The 23006-nt window shown below is 29.8% G+C and overlaps 1 protein-coding gene and 1 long non-coding RNA gene across 2 annotated transcripts in view; one reads left to right on the top strand and one right to left on the bottom strand.

Moving 5' to 3' along the window:
- Nucleotides 1-4229: 4229 nt before the first annotated feature.
- The window catches only part of LOC122268203 (uncharacterized), a 31156-nt gene continuing 12379 nt past the window's right edge, over nucleotides 4230-23006 (top strand). Inside the window, exons 1-2 of the long non-coding RNA XR_001585732.4 lie at nucleotides 4230-4353; nucleotides 19063-19183. This is a non-coding gene — a long non-coding RNA (uncharacterized LOC122268203). The remainder of the gene's footprint in view (nucleotides 4354-19062; nucleotides 19184-23006) is intronic.
- nop5 (nop5 ribonucleoprotein) lies at nucleotides 12347-14189 on the bottom strand. Its single transcript, XM_016074507.5, has one exon. The coding sequence runs from the start codon at nucleotides 13965-13967 to the stop codon at nucleotides 12540-12542; it is 1428 nt and encodes a 475-aa protein (XP_015929993.2). The 5' UTR covers nucleotides 13968-14189; the 3' UTR covers nucleotides 12347-12539.

Here is a 23006-nt window from a genome sequence, read left to right as displayed (position 1 = left end):
GTTAAGTGGATGAGCTCTTTATTTTAAATATAATATAACTATTTGGTACTCAAATTTTGTGCTCATGTAAAAGCTTAATTCACGAGTAAAGCATATTATGGAGATTTCTAGGATGCCATATGTAAGCAATTTTGGAAATTTTGGAAGAAAATTTATTTTATTGTTTCATCAGTTAGTTGAAATAAAAAACAGGCAATTTTTCATCTATTCTTTAGAATCATGATCTTTTTTTTTTTTTTTATATCTTTCCTCTTAATAAAATAAAGAATTATTTTAATGAAAATGTTGTTGACCACGAAATATGTTCCCTCCTCTACAATGCAAGCTTTTTACCCTTGTTTTATTAATTTCTAGCTACGAACTTGTAGGATCATCGGAAAGAAACTTACTTAGTGGAAGCAATATTTATATTTTTAATTTATGTAATCTTGATTTTTAAATTTACAAAAAACCATTTTACCTATCATCAGAAATAAGTAATTCAAACCCATGTGTACATAATATTTACACATGTGTTTGAATTATTGGTGTGTGAATAAAGTATACATTATCATCATTGTTGGTTCCACAGCCTAGGGTGGGCCTTGGGATTTTCTAGAACATTTCTCCATGCCGTTCTCATTGTTTCCCTAGCTTACGTTAAACACCCTGATTGTCTTAAAATCCAAGTTGATGTCAGGTCTTGCCAGTTCAATACCCTGATTGTTTTATATTTAAGTTAATGGAGTCCAGTCATCAAAGAGTGCCCTCTAGCTCTACTGCCAATTGGATAGCGTTTGCATATGTTATGTATTTTGCCTGTTGTATCTGAATAACAAATGTACCCAGTAAATCTCCTTCTGTTTAACTTTACAAATTTTATTACATGACTGTTCTTTTAAAATTAATAAATTTCTGTATTTATTCATAAATAATGCCACGAAAACAGGCATACTATAGCCAGAGCCAGATTAGAGGTCATAAGCACTTTAAAGATTTTGAAGCATCTTAAATGTTATTAAGAATATCAACATAAATAAAAGAAAAATATTTTTCAGAAATTAAAGATTAAGTTTCAAAAACAAATAAATTTATATAACTTCTAAATTTAATGCTTTTTGCAGAAGATCTATTGCAAATCAACATTGTTTAGTTAACTTTTTAAAAGGTTTTCAACGCTAATTTGTGATCTTAGAACCAAAGTAAAATAATTTCAACAATTCTGGTGCTTTATTTTTTAAAAAAATTTCCTGACTAACTAGCTACTTTTTTTTCTTCATTTTAATTCTTTGAAATATAAGCTAATTTTTTATCCAAACTTTCTGTAATGTGTTCCTTTATGTCTTCTTATATGCTTTTTAAATTTTTACTAAAATTAAGTAAAAATAGAATATTTTTACTGTGGGTCTCAATGATAACTAACAGAATTTATAACCATTTTATTGGCAAATAAGATGTTTCACCAATAAATATTTTGATCACTTTTCAAGTAACCGAGGTACATTCTATTAGCAAAGCAAATTATGATTGCTTCCGTACAACGGAAAACTAAGATTATCGTCATTTAAACTAAGGAGAGTTTTCGTTAAACAAAACCTCAAAATTTTGACCCTTTTCCAACAAAAACAGGTCCAGAACTAGAAAAAATAAAATGATGTAAAATAAAAAATTTTAAAAACTATTCTTTAAGTGGACTAAAGAGAGAAAAAAAATTCTTTTGTCACACCTAAAACGAAAAATGTAGGCGCATCACTTTCTAGAGAAAGAGCGAAATTTAAGTTGGTGATAGGATTTTTCCCACACTGTCTTTAAAAAGTGATGCGTCCAACGTGTTTTTTTAGGAGTGTCAAAACCGAATTATTTCTTATTTTTTGCTCACTTGAAAAACCTAGTGTTTAAAGTTTTATTTTTACATTATTATTTTATTTATTAAAATCAATCCAAAACATTCTATACATTTAATATGTTCAATAAACAGTTAAATTAAAGTTTTGAATTAATAATAAATTAATTTTATAACTGAACAATTGTTGTTTCTTCACTTTGATTTCATTTCTGTGAAAATTAACAACTGAAAATGAAGTGATAGAGTGATTACTTTTTAAGGCGCAATATGCTTTTATGTTGGATTGCATTAAACTCTAATTTTATTGTAAATTGACAAATAGTCAGAGAAGCAGCTTAACAAAAAAATTTGTTTATTTATGTATATTTTGTTTATATAATCTATTGGCCTGTTAGTCTGACCACAGCGTGGTGAGGGTTTAAACGCTAATATTTTAAAAAGATTGTAATGAATGACGGACTACATGCTAATGACAGGAAATTTAAATGTAATCAATTACAAAAGTTGTCTTTCCTCACTCTAGGTTTAGGTTTGTTGGTACAACATGCATTTGCAGGCTTGTGTGTTCAATTAAGGCTTATAAACCTTTGTCAAGTAGAAGAACAGGTCAATACAGAGAAAGACATCATTAAGAATACATCCAGGGTTATGGCGGGATATCGAACCCGCCACCTCCTCACTCTAATAAGAGATTTTAAATCAATTCAATTTAAAAATTGATGCCAATCAATTTTGCTGATACAGACCAATTTTTAAATTAATTAAAAGTTAAATAACCTAATAAAGTTTACTTACCTACTTGATAAATATTAAAATGATGTGGCAAACTAATTATCTTATAGTTTTCGAATTGTGTTTTGCTGACTCTGGATTCTTTCTCAGATTCGGGTTTTTCCTTTTTTTATTCATTATCCTATTTTGTATTATGTATCTTAGAATGGTTCAAAATAACTACACCTACGTAAATTTTTTATTGTAAACTTTTAAAAAAGTATAATAACTAATCAAATAAAGCATAAAATCCATGGATTGATAAGAATGGAGGTCAGATGATGGCTAACTAGATTTTTCATTGTGATTTATTAAGGGTAAAGTGGTTTGTGATAAAAAAATAGAAGATGAGAAATTCAGCAGAAGTTAGAGTATTTTATAACTGAAACGAAAAATGCACTGTTCAAGTTTGGCAAGATATGAGTATTTTTCTTAGGCGTGCATAAATAGAACACTTGAAAGCCCTCCTGAACAATTTGATTGATAATCATTTTGGTAATTTTGTGAAAAGAAGTATCACAAAAATTGGTTAACTAAATATTTCAGCAGGTTATTTGGCATTGAGATTTGCAACACTAATATCATTTTTATGCCTTTTTAATGTTATCATATGAGGATTTACGGAAAATTTTCGTTACAAAAATTGAAAAAAATCAGAAAAATGGAAAAGGATTCATAAGTGACATATTTTAATAAAAATTGAGATTTCTATTGGATTCTATTTCTATGGATATGACTGCAATTTTTCTTTTTCTTTTTTAACTTATACATCATACATTGATTTTGTTACGCCTTTCAACTTTACTGATCTTACATGATATGGCACCAAAAAAATAATTTTGAGGTAGAAGTTGTCTAAACACATGTGATAACTTTCAAAGAGCAATCTGAGAAAATTTATCTTTTGGTAGGAATACGTTTGAAGCAATGCGATGATTTTAAACTTGCCGAGAAGAATTATCCGGGTTTTAGAACAGAAAAATAACTTAAATGTTTTAAAAGTTATTAAACTTTTTTAAAAATCACCTATCTGGCAACATTTACCCACCTAGATGAAAATTATCGAAACCACTGCTTTATTCTCATTTTTTAAAAATAATTTTAAATATATACTGAGACTGCTACTTATTTATTCATAAACCAAAAAAAAAAATGGTAATAGAAGTAATTGGCAGTCATAGTAGTTAAATCATTCAAGGAGAAAACATGTAATCAAGTTTTATTTAACAATTAAGTATAACTTTCTTTTTTATATTCTCTTATTTTTATCTAATCTTATAAGTGATTTTGTATTCTAATGATTTATGCCTATTCATCAAAATTAAATATTAATTGTATTCAGATGCAGCCAATCTTTTTTCATAAGAATGCTAGAGTGAGTTCAAAAGCATATTTCAATATTCATAGTAATACACTAGTAAAACAGATTAAAATATGCACCAACTATTTCGAATTTAATCTATTAGGAATGCGGAAATACGTGTGATGCATGCAATTTTACACTTTTGTTACAAATAAATAAACAATCGATATGGAATATTTTTTCTTTCCACAATTAGTCTTATCAAGTTTATCGGTTTAATTTTTATCTTGTTTTTCAACATTTTATGAAATGATTAAAAAAAAAAGATTCATTTTCATTAATGTGTTAAAAGCCGACCGATCTCAAATTAATATGTAGGAATTTTCTGCAATTTCAGATTATTTTTGTGACCGTTATTTGATAATTGACGGTAAATTTGTGAGTTTAGAATAAGGTGAGAACTTTATATTTTGTAAAAATTTTATTATAATACATGTAATAATGTTTTTGTAGTACCTAAAGAATGATTTCTTAAAAAAAAACTACTATGATTAAACATTTGTCATTAGACTCGCAACTATGACAGAGTTTGCGAAGTCCGGATGTTACCATAACATTTTGACACATACTATAATTCCCAACTTGGAATTTTATCACAGATCTATATTTTAACATAATAGTAAGATTACATCCCTTAAGTTGTGTGAATTCGTTTGACACAAGTAAAGGAAACATAAAAAACAATGCATGTTCTTAATTCGCACCCTATATGAGTTATAAAGAACAATGATTTAAATTAAATTTTATAGGGAAAAAATGCCTCCTTAGTTACCCAATTGTTTCGGATAGTGCATTTATTTTGAAAACATGAAAAATTATTCATAAATTTATAATTATTGAGAAAGAAAAATTAAAAAAATTGACTTTTTTTAGATTCATAAAATTTGTTCTAAAATAATATGGCGACTAATTATTAAGGTATACAACTTTTAAGTTTTAGAGTGGAGACTTAGGATGTCTACTCAGGGGTGACAACGAAGTGCTAAAAGGTTAATTTGACTAATGAATGATAAATTCTAAAAATTGAGATCACGCTTTTCAAATTATGCAATGTGAAAAATCAAATTCTTTATAAAAACACCAATAACTGAATGGCTCTTTTTCAGACAAAATCAAATTTCCTGAAATCTCCAAGGGGAAAAAATTTTCATAAATTAAATTAAAATATTTGTAATTTAATTAAGAACTTACTAATCTTTATAATCGTAAAAATTTAAAATTTTTTTTAATTCCTTTAATATTTATTGACAAAATGTTTTACTATTAATTTTATTAAATGCTTTAGACTGGAATTATTTTCAAAAATGGTTATCCTAATATTATGTGGATAAATTAAATAATATAATGTGGGGATATGGTGATGTCATGACAAATAACAATGCCAATTGCTGATATTCTAAAAGCTTAGTTGTGCTGAGAGTAAATTTTCTGTAGAATTTCAGGCTCTTCAATGGTACTTTGAAATTCCGTATTTCTGGAGTGAATAAACAACAAAAACCTGCGTGGAATTGTAATAAAATTATAACTTTCGATTGGGCCGGGATAGCTTGGTTGGTATGGCGCTGGACTGGTGTTCGTGAATTCATATTCAGCCAGCTGAATACTTTCTGGGTAGTAAATGGTGACGGGTGCACGTTAAATCTGTCGGATCACAAAGTCCTCCATGTTCTCATAACAAATACCCCTGGAGGTACTGAATTAGAGACTGCGTTCTCTGGTTAAGGTCAAAATTACGATCTACGGATGAACGAATGGCTCTGCCCTATAAACAGGTGGGGCAGAAGTCGAATTCTTAGCCATAGATGGCACCCCTGGACTTAATGGTTTACAATAACAATCACTTTCAATTTGCTATGGAAAATAAATACAAACCGTTTACAGAGTTCATATTATAACCTGTGCAAGCGGCATAACATGGTTGAACTTACCTTTCAATTCATAGATGCTACATATTCATAGAGACCTACCACTAAGAAAAGTGTCTGCTTATATGACCATCATTCTCCAGTAAATGAAAAAGTAATTTTAACTCATAAATAATAGTAATCCAGGGCTCCAACTGTTTTAACACAGCTCAACCCTCGATGCATGGTTTAATTCTAGATAACAGAAAAACTTTTTGTTTTAAATACTTTGTAAGATTGAAAATGATTTTTTATCAACTATAGTGATACTGAAAATTAAGGACTTAAAAACGTTGAACCAAAATTAAGTGCTTTTGACCCTTTATCTACTAACAGTACCAATCACTGTAAAATAATGACCACTTGGATCAGTCTGCGTAGGGACCGAGGGTGTGCGGTATTGGTCCTCGTTAAACTGTTCTACCGTAAAGTGCTCGACTTCGCGTGCAGGTCGTTGGGCTACCGAAGCAGGGGATCAAAATTGTGATGGCTTGTCTTCGGATCATCCTCAGGGATGTTTCCCAGACCGTCGCCAATAGCCCATTGTGCAGCTCTAGTGCAACGTAAATTAACTACAACACTTTAAAATAATTAAATTTCGCACTGGGGAGATTTTTTTTCTTGTATATTCTTTAATTATCAATAAGGCAGCTAAAAAAAATATATTTATGAAAAAATTTTCAGAAGTTCATAATGCAGTAGATAAAGCCTCCTATTTTCCAAAATAAAAATCAAACAGTTCTTAAGAACCATGTAATAAGTCATAATTCATATCTGTTATGCAACATCAAAAAAAGACATAAGCTGTTTTTTTTTTCTTGTGTAATTTACACAGCCCAAGGCTTCACAAATTGTTGATTTATGGCTCCTTATCGATCTTAGAGTCCTTTCTTAAAATTCAAACTTATAAATAGAGCCTGTTCAAAAAATTTAAATTTATAAAAACAATACTTTTGCAGTAAGTAGATTCTTAATATTTTTTCAAAATGTTTTAATTTATGAAAATATTAGTACTTTATCAAATTTTTGCACATAATTGTTTTTAAATATTTTTGATATTGAATATAAAATATAGTTTCTGTAAAAATTAATTTTTAAATTTATGAAATTTTTATAAAAAAATCTTTGATGGAGCCTATAGTCTATTCCATATCATACCTAAGTTTTTTTAATATTTACTGTTCTCTTTTTTATAAATAAAAAATGCAATTTCTTTTTCAGAAAAGTTTCTTTTTTTACTATAATTTTTTTTTTCTTCTGAAATATATTTTTCTAAGAGACACTACTTGTACGCCCCCCCCCCCCATGTTTTCAGCTGCCATATTCCACCCTCTTAGACACAACAGGAAATCTTTGAATAACATGATAACCACCTATCCTGATGGTTATCATGTTATTCATTTAATATTTTGACAGTTCCTTCTGCAAACTCTTTGTGGAGTCGCCCTGAATTGAATTCAATCCACAATTTCTCATCAGAAGAAATTCTACTTGGGTGGTTAGACGCATTTCTTCAAAAGAAAATACATACTTTAAAATATCAGAACCTTCCTTTACTTTTCAGGATCTTTTCGGGTGAAAGGAGGCTTAAGAGAAAAATCCGTATAATTAGTTATTTAAGTATAGTAGAATTAGTTAGTCTCGAAATATTTTGTCAGATACTGAAATATCAACATTTTCTACGTAAGAAAAAGAATTTCTCGGTTTTTTTGGCTCTGTATTTTAAAAATAATAATTAAAATATTTATTGGTTTAAATTAACCTTTCGATGTTTAAAAAAAATTAATGATTCAAATGTCTTTTTTTGAAATTATTTAAATTCCTATACATTTTATTAGTTTATAACTAACGGATTTGCACACTTATATTATGTAATTTGTATTTCAGATAATATTTAAAAGCCCCTTTAATTAAACAAACTCAAAATCTTAAATTTCTGCATTCACATTTTTAAAGTTTCTATAAAAAGCAAATTGTACTTTAGAGCTACACATGGCGCAAAAGACACAAAATTTGAATCTTTACAGAGATTGAATAAAGCTAAAAAATTTTTTACTTTTGTCGTAAAAAAATAATAATAAAATCACATATTGAATTAGCTACACAGCAAATATGCTCAACTGTCATCAGTTTAATAATATTCACCTGTCTATTTGGGTGGGTTTTTTTTTTCATTCATTCTGAAGGAAAAATATTTTTCAATTGAATATTGCACATATGAGGTTAATATTTAGAAAATTAAATAATCAAATACAAAAAGAAAGCGAAATAAGAACTGCACAAGAGATAGGACACTTAAGCAAAGGCAAGGAGAATGGAAAGAGCTGGCTGACCAGTGTATAAACATAGCCAATGCGCAAATTTCTTGGCCTTGAAAACTGATCCAGTGCCAAACTAAAACACCTTCTTCTTTGTACATTCGCTTTACTATGAAGGTGTTTATAAGTTAAATACATTTAAACATGAAAAACTTCTAATGCATGTTTCAAGATAAACTTTTCTTATTATACAACATTTATTTATATTTGTATGCGCATTTAAACTGCAATTAATTCCAAAATAGTGAAGAACTACTTTTCAAAGGCGGAATATTACATTTCCTACCCTTCCCTGCAGTGCCAACTTAAGGTGGAATGGACTATAGTAAAACAATTGTGGGATTGCCAATATTTTTAAAATCAATTGTCATTAAATGATTTGGTTTCAAAAATGATGAAAATAATCTGTCACCAGTATTAGCAGTTAATCATTACAATTACTTATGATTATGACTCAAGTTTTGTTAACTTTGACAAAAACATATCGGTGATCATGGAGCCACCTATGACAAACATATAAGACATGTATTTTGAATGGAATATTTATACTAAGGGAATCATATAAGACATCTTACTCTTAAGATGGTTAATAAGAAAAGCTATGTAAATATTACAGAGGGGCCATTTTTCCTAACTAGCTACCCGTAATCAGAAATATTATAACACAAGCATATGCAGTTATCGTTAATGAAGTTTAAATTAAGATGTGCTTACCACTTAATTCTATATTACAAAACACTTGTTAGAATGAATAAAGATGATTTTTTTTTGTTGCTTAATCTTGATTAACAAGTTTTTATTTATTGCTATTGATTGATTTAAGGAGTAGAAAAAATTACCACAGATAACAAATTTCCAAACTCTCTCCAAAAATTTTTTAAAACAGATTATTACGAAAGTTTTCAGAAACTGTAATTTTAATTATGAGACACTAAGACCAAAATCTTGACCATGTAATCATAATAATTATGAATAAATCGTTAAAATTAGCACCTTTGATATTATCTTAATATGTTTTTTTTATAACTTAGAGTCAAGTAAGATCTTTTTTATTCCAACCGTGTTCTCCCTAAAATAGATGTAACAAAGTGATATGGCCAAATACAGAATGTTCGGCCTAAGAGCAGCATATTTTTTTTATATAGAAATAAGTTTAGACATTATTAAAAAATAATCAAAACTTAGCTGTGTCATTGGGAATTTTGTAAAGGGAGTAAAAAAAAAAAACTAATAAAAATGTATAAGATAACTAAGAAAATTAGAAATATAAAGATAAAAAAAAAACTTGACTAACAACCGTTAAAAAAAAATCCTCTACATTCTTAAGACAAAACCTTAATGCTAAAAATAATATTTTTTTGAAAAACTTTTTTATACATAAAACATTACAAGAAATATTTCTATCAGGAACACTTTTAAAAATGCACTATAATAAAAATGACTAAAAAAATAAAGATTATATTCAAAAGCAAAGCAGAAATAATAAAAATTGATCTTCATTTCTGAAAATTTTTTTAAAGCTAAACATTTTAGTTTCCCAATTACTGTATTTTCAAGAAAAAGTGAACATTTAAGTCCAATAGAAACCCTCTTGATTGCCATATCACAATAAAGACGTATTTAAAACCTTTGGCTTTTTTTTTAAAAGAAAAAGTTAGATAAAAACCGAAATAAAATATGTTCTTAACTTTTAAACGAAAGATTCAACACTAAAAATCTTAAAAACCTTTTACAACGCTGTATTTATAGAAAAAAGTGAACGTAAAATAATAGCATTGTTTAGATACACTATTTAAAAGATGCTGATAAAAAGAAAAATTACTGCGCTTTAGTTAAAACAGAAAAAGCAAAAATGAAAAAAAAGTTCTGTCATTTTAAAAACACAAAGTATTGAAAAAACAGTGAAATTGACTTGCCTGAACATAATTAAAGAAAAAAATCAACATAAAACAAAACTTATGATAAAGTAATCTAGTATCAATCCTTCTAATTTCACTATTCCATGTGTCTTTCAGAACATAAATTAACAAGTTTCAGAAATTAAGTAAATATGCGTAAAAACAATTATTAATAATGTGTAGGTATAAGTCTGATCATATATTATTTTTTTAATTAAATCTATTAAAATTTCTTCCCAAACAAACTTTGTTGAAAAATATTTTTCCAAATATTCTGCCAACGAAGTATTCGTTACACCCCTACATCCTAAGCGTTCTTTGAAGAGCGGCCTGCCCTCTTACGTGATCTTTTTGTAAAAATAAATTAATTCACTGAATCCCAGTGGCAGAATTGCGGTGACACGACGACATTGTCGCAGAATGTTACTGAGTTTTTTGCAGAAAGATCTTAGTCCTATTCGCATGATTTTGTAGTCGATCTTTATTTTGGAATTATTACATGGATTTTACGACTTTTAATTTACGTACAAATTTTAAATTTTGTAATGATTTAAAAAATTAGAAAGGGGAAATAATTAGGGCATTTCTCCACCTACAAAATGTGAGAAAGTGCCTATAATATTACCAGGGGTCTGTCTAGGTTTTTCTGACAGGTACCTATTTTGTGAAAATTTAGACGTAATTTGTGAAAAATTAAAAATTATATTAAAAAATCAACACAAAAATATGGATTTATCGTTTCTTAAGGGATACAAAAGTGAAATTTTAAGAAAAAGTATTTTGTGAAACCACCGTTTTTCCAAAATTGAATTTGTGAAGGTACCGCTAAACGGTAGTATTTTCGGCCTGGACAGACCCCTGATTACAATTAAAAGAAATATTACTTTTACAATAAAAATTGTTACTTTAAATTAGCAATTGTTACAATTAAAATTATCTTAAAGAAAAATATATTATTAATGCCAGGGTAGTTGTCGCAGAAAGACCGAAAAAATTCTGCCACAGGGGGCAAAATTATCTGTTTTTATAGGTTTCATTCAGATTACTATTACAAATATTTATTTTGTTAGGATAATCCTCAACTGGTTCGATTTTTATAAGTTTTTTTCTCAAGGGTTTTATTAACTAATTCAAGTGATTTAAAATTATTTTTAAAAAAAATACATTAAAAAAAATGCATGTCAAAGATGCTGAAAAGAAATAGAGAAATCTATGCGGAATCGAGATAATTAAAATAAAGTGCATTGTATGTCGTATTGAAAACCCTGTCAAATAACTGTGTTTAAACGACACTAAAATGCTATTTCTTAAAGATATATTTGTAATAATAACACCCTTAACACGATTTATACTTAATTCTTCAAAACAAGCAGTAAAAATCTCTTACATCAAATTAAAAAGAATACTATTTTAACTATTAAACAAACATTGATTATCATAAACTTGCCAAAATTTTTAAATATAAATCAAGTAATTCATGCTAAAAGTAATTTCTAAGTAATGAAATCTGAATCTTATTATAAATATAAACTTTATCATAATAAAAGCTAAAAGATATAATCAAAGTATTCCATCGATCAAGAAATGATCTCGCATATTGAAATCCATTTTGAAGCCCGGATCTTAATCATAGCCAATCACTAGAATCAATCAGCAGTTTTTATCAAGGCAATAATTTAAGTGATAAAATAACATCTTAAAATGTTGTCTGGCAACCCCAATAACTGTTTTAGAAATTCAGCAAGTAATCCTTATTATATATTGCTTCTAGCATAGAAAAAAAATGGTGTTCTCACCTTCTTTATGCTTATAAAATCTAATTAATTAAGCTAAACCTTGAGACATCTAGTTTCACCAACATCTTTTAAAACTATAACAAATCTTTAAAATAAAAACTGGCTATTACTATGCGATAAAAAAAACCTGATGGTAAGTTTACAGTAATAATAAAAACTGAAATAATATATTAAGATTAAAGTCTAAAACCTAATAGGGTAATATAATATACCCACAAAAATGATATGCTTAGATAAAAAATGCCTAAATTATTTGTTTCAGTTAAAACTGAAATAAAATATTAACAATTTAACATAAGGCTAATCAATAAATTGAACAATAGGAGGCAAACACACAAAAACGAAGAAACCCAGTTTTATGATTAATGTTATACTGATGATACTCTGATAAGCTAAAAAAATCCTTACAAAATATTCATAGTTTAAAAGTATAAGAAAAAAAAAATTAAAAAGACTAGGAAAATGCAAAACTTATTCAATTTAACACCAAATTTATAACAGTTCTTAACAATACATACATTCCAGCTTCACAATATTATTTGAGTAATGAATGCAATGATGATAAAAAATTTAAAATTGGTTGACTTTAACAAAAAAATGACTCATATATGGCATAAAATATGGAGATAGTTCTGGAATTTCTTCACTCCCAACCATACAACAACTATTCATCACTTTCTTCCTCCTCCTCTTCTTCCTTAACTTCTACTTTTGGTTTTTTAGACTCTTGGTGTGAATCAGAAAATTTCCTTTTTTGTCCAACAGATCCAGTGGATTCATTTAAAAACGAATCACTTGAGTCCTTATATTGGAATACCTTACTTTTATTCTCATACTTTTCAAACCTAGCTTTTGCTTTACCTCTACCACTAATTTGCATACTATGTCCTTCCTCTATCAATTTTAATTGGCGTTCTAATTTGGCACGAGCCGTAACACCAATCTCGATTTCTTCTTCACCAAAAGCATCGACTCTGCAAGCAAGAGCAGTTTTGGCAGCAAGCATACGAGAAATTTTACCTCTGACATTGGGTTTGCTTTGTCCTATCATTTGGGCATGATAGATAAGACCATACTTTGGTGTGTCGTGACGTGATTTCAAAGCACGAAACAGAGCTTTTTCGGCTCCGAGAATTTGCACAGTAGAAGCAGGATGTTTCGCTAAATTCACCAACGAACCGGCGTGTGCGATCAATCTAGCTCCCACCATTTCTCCAACTAGGGAAACTACATTAGGTGCTAGAGCTGTCATACGATTCTTCAGATACACTTGAAGATTGGAACGTAGCTCATACAGCTTGAGCACTTCATCACACATGCCTCGTATGTTACGGAAATCATCTTCTGCCATTTCACAACCCATGGAAATTTCAGCTACAGCTTTGATTTTTTTATCATCTTCCTCACTCAGCAGATCGGAAAGATCCATGGTTGCTGTGTTGTCACGATCTCCAACTTTAATAACAAACTTAATGTATGTAAGGTTATCATTAATGAGCTTAACCAGTTCAGGAAAATGCCATCCATACCATTCTTTACATCTCATGATGTAATTATTTAATTCTTTGTCAAGATCCTCAAGAGCTTTCACTGCAGAGATGACCATTTTATCAATCTTATCAGGGCTGAATTTAAATTTATAACGACCCAATCCGTGAGCAACGCCAAGAGACATGGCTTCTGTATCACGTTCCGGCAAATTTTCAATAAAGCTATCAAAATGTAATCTGATAACACGCATCAACTCACTGACGGCTGTGTTGTTGGTGATGCAATTGATTTCAAGCTTCTTTTTGATGGAATTACCAAGTTTGGGATCGGCAACGGCCAGCTCATCAGCTCCAACTTCACTTAAAAGACTCTTTAACTTTTTCTTCATACCTTTAACCAATTTCCCTTCGATTAGTTGATTTGCAGCTTCGATGGCTTCCTCCATATCTTCATACTTTTTAAACAACTTCAATTCAAGCAATTTGTGGGCTTTTTCCGGCTCTACGTGCTCTTGATAAATATTTTCAACATCTCGTAATTTTTTCTCTTTACGAACTTTGAATACGGCATATCCGCCAGAAGTCTCAAACAAAACCAACATTTTGTAGAAATTTATTTTAATCCAATATTATGGTACTTAAAACTTTTTGTATAACTTTCTGCTTTTAGTTGAACGTAAAAAACGTGCACGATCAAAATACAACAAAACAGATGCAAACCGCGGTCGAGAGGAGTTGAGAAGTTAGGCTACTGATAACGAAACCACGATGGCCAAATCCATAAAGATCTCATTGAATGCGTAATAAGCAAAGTACGTCACTTAATAGTTCCGTTGCCATAAAAACCATGGAATACTATTCCATGGTTTACTGCCAACTCTTCCGGATTTTCCGGAAGATTTTATTTTTATATTTAAAGTGGTAGCAGTACTAACTTTATTCCAATTAACTTTTTGAATTATAATGATAATTATAAATCAGTTTGACAACCACTACATATAAATAATTACAATAAATATATAAAAGCATAATAATCCTTTCGCAAGCGAATTTCAACGGGATCAAAATATAGATATATTTCTGAGTCAGATTGTTTTTCGTTAATCGTATTACAACCACTCTGAAAATCCATTCTCGGAAAGAGTGAAAGTTGGCAGGTATGGAATAGTGTTTCTGTATGAGAGTTTCTTTAACTAATTCTTTTCTTATTAGCGATCGCAACGCTCGGATACGCCATCTGGTGAGAGACCGGTTTCATGCTTTTGGCCCTTCTCCCTTCCCTCTCCTCCTCTTTTCAGTTGTATAGGAATGAACTACGATATTTTCCCTTTTCTTAATATTTTTCCTTTTTATTTAATAAAAATATTTTTCAAAATTTCCGTGATGCTTTTCTTCAAAACTATGTTTAATGTAGTTTTCAGTTCCATATAGTTTTACAATTTAAAAGATTTTAATCCATATGAAAATCAAGAGAGAAACTAACGCACTTCCTTCCTCTATGATTTTCCACACGCTAATGGTGAAAGCATGTGAAGTGTTGCCATAGGTAGAGATCTCTGCTCCACGCCACCTGAAGCCCATTTCGATCGCCAATTATTTTCATTGCAAATGCATATTTGGCTATCGAAATGGGCTGCAGGTAGTGTAGAGGAGAACTCTCTACCTATGGCAACACTTTACATGCTTTTCCCATTACCGGGTGGAGGGTTATAGAAAAAGAGAGTACGTTAGTTTCTGTCTTAATTTTAAAGCAGATGAAACTCTTTTAAGATAGGAAACTATATGGAACTGAAGACTGCATTAAACATAGTTCTGAAAGAAAGCGTCATGGAAATTTAAAAAAAATATTTAAACAATTAAATACGAAAAATAACAAGAAAAGAAAAAATATCGTAGTACATTCCTATAGAAACTGAAAAGAGGAGGAGAGAGAAGGGGGAAGGGCCAAAGGCATGGAACCGTATTCTCCCCCAGATGGCGTATTCGAGCGTTGTGATACCCTATATATATTATTTTTAAATATATTATTATATTAAAACAAACTTGAAAATTTCAATGCATTTTACGCAAAATTTTTTTTTCTTCCTGGTTTATGATCAGATAGGTAGGTATTCTATTTACGTCGCATTAGAGCTGCTCAATGGGCTATTGGTTACAGTATGGATGGGTGATCGAATGTAAACAATTACAAGCGTCCTTAAACCGGAAGAAATTTAGAAAATTTCCGGTGTATCCCTCCGCTTATGTTATGACTACGAGGCGATGTGTGAACAAGCCTAATATTCTATGCAGTTTTGTTATTGTAATTTGGGTTCAAATCTAAACATAATTGTACCATTCATAAGAGCTTTCAGAAATGTATTGCTTCTCAGCGATCGTAAGGCCAAAAAAAATTTTGGAAAGTAATATCTCATAGTGAATAATTCTTAAGGTTTGCCATGTTTTGTATTTTATCCCTTATTTGGCTGCATTTGAATAAAATGTCTCTAAAAATATCTTTTTAAGTTAGCCTAATTAGAAAATATTCTAATGATTATAATATTAATATGATAATGCTGAAGTTTAAGGGCTGAAAGAAAGAACTCGGTACATGTGAAATACTGCAAAAGATATGATGCAATAATATGATGGCGCGTTTTTTCAATCTGCGACGTAAAAATATATCGGAAGTAGTAACCCGGAAGTCTTGAAAGAGCAATTTTACCGCTAGCGGCACCACCCTTAGCTTTACACGAGCACCCATCCATGGGAAACGTCCTCAAGGATGATCCGAAGACAAGCCATTACAATTTTGATCCTCTGCAGAGGGGGTGGCTCCTTCGCTTCGGTAGCTCGACGATTTTCTCGCGAAGTCTTAGCACTTTACGGTCGTATTGTCTAACGACGACCGATACCGCGCATCCCGTGTCCCTACGTAGACTGATCAAAGTGATCACCCACGTGCTAACTGACCGCAGCCAGTGATGCTTGACTTCGGTGTTCTACTGGTGAACGAGTCCTTACGATCCACTGGGGGACTGATTTATGATCAGATTTTTTACAACTGGAAGAAAGAGACAAAAGAATAGTTCAATTAAAAATTATTAAATAAATTAAAAAATTTTCTGCAATTAAATTAATCATATAACTTACTTTTTTGATAAAATATTTGTGCATTTAAAATCAATTTTGATTTCACTACTTAATTCCTTCATTCACTAATTTTTCAAAATTTATTATTAACTCTTTCTTATATAAAAGTTGTCCTAATTTACTTTTTAAACATTATTTTTACTAAGTATATTATCTAACGACAAAGAACTGAACATGAGTAAACATGAGACAAAGAATTAATGTATTTTACATTGATTTTAAGGTTTGGATACATTGATTTTAAGAGCTTGGATTTAGCTAAACAATCTATAAATTGGTTTCCTTTCCATATACTAATTACATTTTTGATCATTAAAATAAGTTTCGTGATGTAAATTTCTATTTTTTTTTTGAAATATTAGTTGAAAATTTATGGATGGTTAACAAAGTATAAATAATAACCAGATTCTGCAAATTGAATGGAATTGTGAAAACTGCCTGTTTATTCCACTTCTGATATTGTATTCGCAGCAGGGCTGAAATAAGTCGGATAAAATGGACATCTAATAGTAAAACCTATTCATTTAATTGATTTTCGTGGGGAGTAAAATTAGTTTGTGGTAATTATAATCTGTTCATAACATATTTACTTTTTTATCAGGTGTTATATGTGTTATAACAGTAAAAAATAAAACTTGGTCATAATATAGATATTTTAAGTTTAACGAAAACAAGCTATAATTAGATGATTTACTTACCAATTTTTGCTCCTTTCTGATTCGATATATATATGCTTTCAGCCTTGGTTGACGAGACAATAATGTGAACAAGGCAAAAAGTCTTATTTTCTATTAAGTTTTATCACTGCGATTGCAATTAAACCATTCATATGGCTTTCTTAAATTGTATAAGTTCTAGAAGGTTGTGAATCAAAAATTGATTTATGGAAATTAATATAATAACATAAAAAAGTGTAAAGGTTGCTTTGTTTCAAGAGTTATTCTAATTTTTATGTTTTCAGCAAAAGTTATTCAATTTTACAAATTACATGATAAATAGAGAATGGCGCGTTTTTTAAGTTTGGACATGAAATTAAGTCGGAAGTAGAAACCTGGAAGTCTTAGTATGAATTAGTTAGCACCACCTGTGCTTAGCGTCATAGAGTTAACTAAACATTTCTTATTATCATTATTACTTTTCTAAAAATAATCATGCATTATTCCAGTATCAGAAAGTAGATGGTCAAAACAATTTTCGATTAATTTGATACACGTAATAAATTTATTTCCAAAATTCTTTACTTTATTTGTAGCAACGTCCTATAAAAAATTAAAAAAATTGTAAATTTACTTTAGACTAACAAACAAAGTTTTTTAATTAAAGTTAATAAAATATTTAATGAGGTCGGGTTAGCCTGGTTGGCAGGGAGCTGGACTCTCGTTTGTTTGAGCGGTAGTTTGAATCCAGCCGGCTGAAGACTCCATGTGTAGTAAATGGTAACTGGTGCTCGTTAAACCTGTCGGGTCGCGAAGTCCTCCATGTTCCCATAGCAAAGAAAACCTCTGGGGGTACTGAATTGGAGATTGATCGTTTTCCGGTTCAGGTCAAAATTACGATCTGTGACTGAATGACTGAATGGGTTCACCCTATAAACGGGTGTGACGTATGGGTGTGGCCGAGGTCGAATTCTTCGCCATAGCAGGCGCACTGGAAAACAAGAACAATCGCACCCCTTGCCTTAATGGACTACCACAACAGCAACAACAAAATACTTATATTTTAGATTTTACTTTATTTTGAAAATAGCTCTGTAAGCTGTTGTAGAACTATATTATGACTTTAATTGTTATAATGCCTTGGTAATTAAAATATATCATTTCATTCAAATCTAGGCGAAAAATATCACAATTCTAGTAGCATTATTTTATTTTTAATAGGAAGTTGCAATTACTCCAACTCTTTAAATCTTCTTTTGCACCTTTGATTTAGTTAGACGTCGTGGTGGACAAAACTATTTTAAAACATCAAAGTTACAACCCCTTCATATGCTACAAACAGGAAAAGTTAGCAACTCTGGCAGTTACAAATGAATTCAGAGAATCCTTATTTTTTATTAAAAAATTGAGAAAAAAATTAAGTAACTTATCTACAATAAATACTTGTTTTACAATAAATACTTAACCCTTTACCTGACGGACTTTCAAGACCTTCATAAGAAAGTGGTAATATATATGTGATTAAATTTGAGATATTTTATGCATTTAGCTACCATTTTCGTTTCGAAATACATATCAAGTAAATGATTAGAAAGGATTTAGATTTTAATATTATCAAAATAAATAATGAATAAAAATATTTACTATTATTCAGGATAAATTCTAAATACAATAAAGTAAATCAGTCTAATTAACTTGTTAAATACTTATAAAAAGTTATCAGTTTTTTTTCTTCGGTGGATTAGGGATTTTAAAAATAGAAATTTGACGTTTGTACGTTCCAAATAAATTTGATAATACAAAGCATGATCACCATTTTTGATTTTTAAAAATTACAAAAGCTTCAATTTATTTGCTCTTTATTTTTCACACACATAAAATTTGATATATTTCCCTTCTATTATTTTAGTTTCTCATCTTGGCAATAGATGGCACTTTAGCTGTGTCTTAGTCGCACATTTGCTTCATAGAATTCCAGTGAATTCAATCTGTTTTATAGTATGTTGATCTTCGTCAAATAATTTACATTGGTATGTCAAGGTTATTATTATTCACTATTCAGTTTGTGCAACTATAAAAGTGTTATTAAACCCTAATTTTCTGATCTGGGATCGAAATTAATTTCAGTTCTGAAAAGCACTAAATTACGAGAATAATTTGAGGACGAACCCGGAATAAAACATTCCTTTGACTAATGCATAGTTAATTCTTTTAAATTAATGATTGTAATAAAATCATTTTAGTACTTTTCTCCGAAATAAATTTATGAGCAGTAGTTTCATAGGCTGAATTTACCCGAGGCAAAGGCATTTTTTTTTTGTTATATGAAATAAGAAGTGTGCATTAAATAATTGTTCCTTTAAATTATTTATTTTTTTTATAAAAAGATGGAGCATGAATACAGAAAATTATATTGTGATTTCTTTAAATTAAGAAATATTTATAATATATATATATTTTTTACTTCAAATCGGTCAATTTTACTATTGATCTATTTCAGTAAACTATTGTAGTACTAATAGCGAAAACCTCACTTTCTAACTGTTCAAGAAGTTGTTTTCCTAATCAAAATTAATTTTTTTTTGAAATAAAAATAATTTTCATTAGATTTATTTTAAATTTTGGGGATTTTGAGTTCAAAACAGCTTGAAATAAAATATATTAAAATCAATAGGTATTCAGAATATTTCAGTCACAAATTTATTTTGAACTTAATGCGTAAAATATTATACTGATTCAGCTTTACATGTCGAATTACCATTTTGCATTTAGGGAGGAATTGCATCGAAGAATTAAAAGTAAAAGATTGTTTTCCTAGCAATCAAAATAATACTTTTGTTTAAAAGTCTGAGGAAGTTAAAACAACATTACTGGGCCCAGTTTTTTAACAACTAAACTATTCATGCAATATTTTCAACACAAGGTTTATAATTTGATAATCAAGAGTTCGATCAACAAAAACAGAAAAGTATGCTTAGTTAGAAAAAGGGTGTTTTTTTATCACAATAAAAGGATAATTGGTACACATACATGTGAAGTCTTGTTTGCTCATTTTAAACACTTTTCATACAAACATTTTTCAATTTAAGGAACAGGTAGCACAAGCTGGAGGTCATCACTAAGCTACATCCAGTGTTATGGTGGGTTTCGAAACCACTATTTCCATATTTCAGAAAGACAATAAGCCTACAGCAAGAAAAATAAAAAAGGGGTTTAAAATGTTCTTGTTTTTAATTAATTTTTGATTTACTAGAGATCTCTTGCAATGAATTTTATCAAAATAGTAAATGCGTATTTTTGTGCTGTTTAAAAACCTCCTCATACCACAGTTCGTGTTTAGGGGCGCCTCGAACAAATACTTTTAGGAGGGGGAAAATAGCATTTTTGGGAAGGAAATTCATAATTTAACCGAATTATAAATAGGTATGTAATTCATTTGCTTCAATAAAAAAATTTTGTTGCTAATATTTTCAATATATGCTATATTCCACCACTGAATTTACGATTTTATGTATAATTTTTCTAGTAAATGAGCAACGATTGGTCTGAGAGGAAGGCCCGAAACTGATTGGTTGGTTGGCTACTGGAGTTTGATCCTCAGTGGCTGCTTGCAGCCCTTTAGATCGACAGATTCTAGCTTGCCTATGAAGTAAAGGCGACTTGTGCGCAATGCTGACGTCATTATTACAATCAGGTCGTTGGTGACGAAAGGGAGGAACTGTAACCTTCATGAACCCCTTGACAAAAATTCGCTGCTGCTTCCCTTTTATTTTTGTCAATAAATACAGACATGAGGGTGTGCAGCTGCAAAAAAAAAAAAAAAAAAAAAAATCCTAATTACCCAGTTAATTGTCAGGGAGATTTTAAGTGTGGAAACAACTCAAAATGCGTGTTTACGAAAATGGACACTGAAAAAAGGCTCTTTTTCAGATTTATTCTTAACATTAAATGACTAAACGAGGAATTACGTGCCTTCTTTTCCTTATTGATTTAAACACTAAGATAATCATTACGGGGCAAAGTCCCTGACTTCAGAATCGGGGTGACTAGGCATATTACAGATGTAATTTTTCAGACGACTTCTTCGTATTCAGAACACTAAAAGATAAAGCGAGCTTTAAAATTCTTAATTCTTACAACGTAAATTCAGTACCTCTCTTATAAATTTATAGCACCTGTGGCAACATTGCGAAAGACAACTGTTGATTTTTAAAGTCTTTTAAAAAAAGACTAATTATATATAGTGTTCAAAAAGACGCATATTGACTACATCACATTACGAATTTATTTGAATTCTTCATTAGTGATTTTATTTGTATCATATTTTAAAAAGAACAAAACTCATTAGCTAAGTTTGAAAAACACAATCAAATACTATGTCACTTTTCTTAGTTGTGTCCATTTTCGTAAATAAGCATTTCGAGCTGAGTCCATTATTTTAAACACGCATTTTGAGCTGTGTCTATTTTTGCTAATACGCATTTTGTGCTGTGTCTATTTTCGTTAATACGCATTTTGTGCTGTGTCTATTTTCGTTAATACGCATTTTGAGTGTCTATTTTTGCTGATACGCATTTTGTGTTGTGTTCATTTTCGTAAACACGACTTTTGAGATTTGTCCATTATCCTAAGCACGCGTTTCGAGCTGTATCCATATTTACAAACTCACTGCAACGTTATAGTTTTCACTAAACATGACGGGACGCAAAAAAGAAATCTTCTACTTTATCGTAAAATTACTGAAAAAATAATAATCGCATCAATAACGTTTTTATACCTGAATATTCTTCAATCGTTTTGCTAGAAATGTGAAATATATCATAAGGTTTCGTCCTATAATTTTTGAGTTATGATAGTAAGAACCAATCTCGCTAATAATTTTCTAAAACAGTGGTGGCAATAACTTTTTTTTAAACACATAGAGATATTTTACTTCCACAAGTTAAACCTACAACTGCGAAAATTGTATTATTTTCGAAGTTTTTCAATGCTAGCAAATTTTTATGTGCTAAAAAGTTAAGATGAGTTGAGCTCTGTTGTCAAGAAGGAAATTAACCTTGTGGAGTTAAAGATACATTGAGAGTTAAAAATAGAATCAGTTGCTGTTCGAATCCAAAACTTAATACGTAAGCTTATTAGCTTTTGGAATCGTGCCCTTATTGTCCTTACTGCCAACCCTTACTGCATCTTTTCAGTTCCTATGATATACAGTAATAATTGAAAAACCACATTCAATTTTATAAATTTTTAAATTTGTTAGTACACGCAGGATATCTATTTTTAGAGTTTGATTCGCAATTACAAAGCTAAAAAATATGTATTGTCTATAATAGGAATGCAATAAAGCATGTGAGGATTGCTTATTATCCGGAAAAAGTAAATAAGTGATGAATTGTTTAAAATTGGGAACGATAATTCTTTTAGAATTTTAGCTTCCACTGCACTTTTTTGAATTTCAACTATGTTCATTTGTTATAACTTTTAGCCCTCTGCACTCGAAAGCTCGCCTCTGACACCATAAATTATTTTCCACTCTGAATGTTAAAGCTTTTACTCTTTAATTTTTGGAAACCACTTTATTCAATAACCTTGAGGTGCTATACAGTAATTATGTAAACAGGTGGGTTTTGTCTTAAAACTCTCAGTGGTTGAGTTCGTTTTCGTAATTCTAAAAATAATCTCGAATTCAAAGGGATTAAACAAGATTCAGAAGTCATATATAACATCTTTCGCATCATTTCTTTTAGAAGCGAATGTTTTGGAAGATTTTACATGCCAAATCTTTTGGCGCCACTTGAAAGATCATGCAAGCTTTCAGCAATGGTGTACACTTATGCGAAATTTGCATCTACC

Source organism: Parasteatoda tepidariorum, chromosome 9 (genome assembly GCF_982258835.1).
Source record: "Parasteatoda tepidariorum strain Cologne lab strain chromosome 9, Ptep-v5.0, whole genome shotgun sequence".
Lineage (NCBI taxonomy): Eukaryota > Metazoa > Arthropoda > Arachnida > Araneae > Theridiidae > Parasteatoda > Parasteatoda tepidariorum.
The sequence above is the reverse complement of the archived record's forward strand: the minus strand, read 5'-3'. Positions and strand labels throughout refer to the sequence as shown.

Bases quoted from the DNA above. Each gene is read 5' to 3' on its own strand.
- nop5 (XM_016074507.5), bottom strand. From the start codon at position 13,967: ATGTTGGTTTTGTTTGAGACTTCTGGCGGATATGCCGTATTCAAAGTT.